Genomic DNA, 4,120 nt, shown 5'->3' with positions numbered 1-4,120 from the left:
TGGGGGATGGGGGTGGGGATGGAGGTGACTGTTCCTACATTTCTGGTGGGGGATGGGGGTAGAGGTGACTATTCCTACATTTCTGGGGGTGGCGGAAACTGGAGAAGGGAACCAGGGTTGGAGAGGGGAGTGCCTCGGCCAGGTTTATGCTGTGCGAGCCTGGGGCTCCGGGAGGCTCTCTAGGAATGGTGGAGAATCCAGGGGTTTCCCAAGGGTGTTCCTGTGGGTGTACCACGCTGCTGAGGCCCGGGCAGCCGGGAGTGCCAAGCGAGGGCCTCGTGGATGGAGGGAAGGAGCGGCTCCAGGGCTGAGTGCCCGAGGGTCCGGGAAGGGCCCTCGTCCTTCAGTTCCAGCAGCACAGAGGTCCTCACATCCCCAGTGCTGAGTTGTGACTGAAGCATCTCATCCTCAGATTCACACGGCACCGCCTTCTCCACAAACACTTTCACCACCCCACATACCAGTCAAAGGAAAACATTGCAGTTACATTACATTACATTACATTTACACCAAAGATCTTACCCCTGTAATACAAAGCAGCTTCCACTTCCAGGTTTGCCAGGTTAAATACGAATAAGCCCAACGAACTTCCAATCCACATGCATTGGGGGTTCTCAGAAGAAAGACTGATTTAAGGAAAAAAAGTAAAGAATACACACTAATCTTATTCTTGAAGACTGGGCCCCACACCCGCCCCCTCGCCTGGCTGTGAGCTCTCCGCAGGACTGGGCAGCGTGGGCCGGGGCCGGTTCTTGCCAGTGAGAACCACATCTGTGCCAGGCTGGCATTTCAGCCTGTGGTGGGTCCCCTGGGCACCTGCTAATGTCTGTGAAGATGCTCGCTCTGACCTCTGTGGTTTCTATTTTCTTCTAAGGTTTCAGAAAATGTTGGCGCCAGTGCCTGGGCCAAGGCCACTGCTCAGGTAGCCTCCGAGTGACTAGACTTGAAGGCCACGCAAGCTGCCCACCCCTGGGAATGAGGAACCAACTCCAGGAGGAAAGTAGCTGGCCCGAGGCGGCAGAGTTAATACCACTGCCAACGGGGTCTGTTAATGCACTGAGAAGTCACCTCCAGAGAGGCTGGACGTGGACTTGGCAGAGGCCCCCAGCTGGAACCTGTTTTCCAGACCTCCCCTTCTCCAGCTCCGCCCCAGACAGCGCCCTGGGCACCTCCTGGGCATCCACCAGCACCAGTCCGCGGTTCACCCAACGACTATCGTCAACAGAATGGGTCGTGTGGCTCCGGCTTAGCTCTGAGGGATCCCTCTGCTCTAGGTAAGACAGGGAAGCCTCAAAGTGTTCAGGTCCATGCACCTGCCGGGAGCACAGCATCCAGCCTCCATGCCCACCCTGCTTCCTCTCTGTGGTTTGGACCAAGCAGGGAATATTCTGCTCCAGGGGCTGCTCTGCACAGAGACACAGACAAGCAATGGCCAAGGCCATTCAAAGCAAGGTTGCCCCCTAATCTCAAGCATTTTGGAGAGGAGAGGTAAACGTAATTGTAATACATTCTTTAATCACAGTTAAACAGTACTTCCTTACGTTGCCAAATATGTATAATATTTCTACTGAGCACAGAAATAAATAAAATCTGTCTGAGGTTAACTTTAAATGTGTAAAGTACAGCACAGTGGTAGATGGGAAAGTCTAGGCCATTCCGATCACCACTTCCCCTTTCTAAAGAAAAAGTTGTATCACAGAGGCAAAGATCTGCCTAAACTTTGGTAATAAGCTTAAAAATCCTCCAATTCCTTTTATTAAAGATACTTACATATCATTGCCCAAATTTACCAACTTTAAGATTTAAAACATGCCATCCCAAGAATGAGGTTAGTAATAATCAGAGACAAAAATAATTCGGTTTTATTTCAGTCATTCTTAGAAAATGAACTTAACGTTCCTCTAAGGAATTTAAGAGTTTCCTTTATATGGCATAGGCCAAGTTTTTGATGCTTACCATCCACATGCAGAATTTGGGATGAGTGAGAGATCGCAGGGTGCAAGTCTCAGTATAGGAAATGTTACTTCAACCTGCTCTCCTTTTCCCAGAACACTTGTAGATGGAAGCTGGCTTTCTTCTAGGGAACAGAATCATTGACAATCTGAGAAGTGAACTTAAACGCATTTGTCAGGTTTAAAGGCTGAGGACTGCCACACAGAGACGCTGCAGTGAATGTGCACCGCGGAGTCACTCGGATCACGCATCGAGGAAAGTACCAGGGTAACACCCAGCACAACACCCAGCATGACGCGTGGGGATCACGTGTCGAGGAAAGCACGAGGGTAACACCCAGCACGACGCATGTGCACCGCGGAGTCACTCGGATCACGTGTCGAGGAAAGCACTAAGGTAACACCCGGCACAGCACGTGTGCACCACAGAGTCACTCGGATCACGTGTCGAGGAAAGCACTAGGGTAACACCCAGCACGACGCGTGTGCACCGCGGAGTCACTCGGATCACGTGTCGAGGAAAGCACTAAGGTAACACCCGGCACAGCACGTGTGCACCACAGAGTCACTCGGATCACGTGTCGAAAGCACTAGGGTAACACCCAGCACGACGCGTGTGCACCGCGGAGTCACTCGGATCACGTGTCGAGGAAAGCACTAGGGTAACACCCAGCATGACGTGTGGGGATCACGTGTTGAGGAAAGCACGAGGGTAACACCCAGCAGCATGCTGCCTGGGAGCGATGCGACTTCAAGTACAGAACCAGAGCAAGGGAGTGGGAAAGAGGAGATGATTAACTGAAAGAATTTAACTTCATATTTGCTAAAACTAAGCTTAAGATTTGCTTCAGTAGTAGATAATTATTTATCAAATAAATAACAAAAATGAAGGTTTAAAACGTCAGGAAAAAATTGATGTACTGGATAAAGGTAATTTCAGACCTAATATGAAAAAAATAGCTTAAAGTCATCTACAAAAAAACACAACCTAAAAGAAAGAATGAGTAACCAGAGTGAGGAAGGGTGTGTAGGCTGTGAGCACAGGGATGACCACTGCAATACGAAACGTCGGCTGCACACACCAATGAAAGAGGTGGCCCCTGGACTGAAAAGGAAAATCAACGTTTTCTTCCAGGAGAGGGTCAGCTCCTTTGTGACAGTACAGGAGATAAAAAGCGCACAGAAGTGAGCTGTGGTCAACAGGAAGCAACTCTGGACAGCAGGAGACGAGGTGAGGACGAGGGTGCAGGGCGGGTGCAGGTGGCATCTGAGATTCACAGGCCAGGTGGGGACGTGGAGGGTGCTGGGCAGGTGCAGGTGGCATCTGGGTCATGCAGTGTACTTTTCTGATCAGCATGACCTTCCCTCCTTGGTCGCCCACTGCAGGAAAGCAACCCACAGCCGCGCAGCTGCTGCCATGGGGCCTCTGCTCTTCTGTTCACCAAAGCCCCTCACCCTTGTCCCCACACACACCAGGTGCCTCCGTCTGCTGATGGCCCACCCCTCACATGACCTGCAGGGTCTCGGTGGTTTTCTGAAGTTGCGGCCATCGGCTTCTCCTACACTGGCACCTCTCTCTCCCCTCTGTGTGACCTAGGGCCCTCGACATGGCGCCTGGTGAAAAGACTGGGCCAAGTGGGAGGCCTGAGGGAAGGTCTGAGCAACCCACCTGGCCGACTGCACAGCCCAGACTTAAGCCTTCTCGTGGAGAAAGTCTCTGTCTTCTTCCTTAGGTCAACCCGTGCCACACGACGATAGTGGTGTCCATCCATCAAACTGAAGATCCAAAGCTACAAAAGCAAAGAACATGCAGACACGGTGCTGCAGCAAAGGTCCTTACGCAGAAGCAGCAACACCAGAGGAGCAGCAGTGAGGACAGACACGTCACAGGAAATTCCCTCCACAGCCTGCAGAGGCTCCCAGCACAGCTCTCTCCTGCCTTCAACATCCACCCTGGAGGTCCTCCTTACAGCCCACGCCCACGGTGTCAGAGCACTTTTGCACGGCTGGCACATCAGCTCAGAGCACACAGGCAGGATCCTATTGTGCAGGCCTCCCCAAGATGCTCCTCCAGGACCCCCGGGCGCCAGGCTCTCTGCACACACCCCACAGCTCCTCCAGGACCCCCGGCGCCAGGCTCTCTGCACACACCCCACAGCTCCTCCGGG

The 4,120-nt window shown here is 52.5% G+C and overlaps 1 protein-coding gene across 1 annotated transcript in view; it reads right to left on the bottom strand.

The window, feature by feature from the left end:
- Positions 1–4,120, bottom strand: part of WDR27 (WD repeat domain 27) — a 150,294-nt gene that overhangs the window by 103,028 nt on the left and 43,146 nt on the right. Inside the window, 3 exon segments of the mRNA XM_011999659.1 lie at positions 523–626; positions 1,957–2,077; positions 3,622–3,742. Of these exon segments, the coding sequence (XP_011855049.1) occupies positions 523–626; positions 1,957–2,077; positions 3,622–3,742 (346 nt within the window).

This window comes from Mandrillus leucophaeus, unplaced genomic scaffold, assembly GCF_000951045.1.
Source record: "Mandrillus leucophaeus isolate KB7577 unplaced genomic scaffold, Mleu.le_1.0 Scaffold6, whole genome shotgun sequence".
Lineage (NCBI taxonomy): Eukaryota > Metazoa > Chordata > Mammalia > Primates > Cercopithecidae > Mandrillus > Mandrillus leucophaeus.
This window is presented reverse-complemented; position numbering and strand designations above follow the sequence as displayed.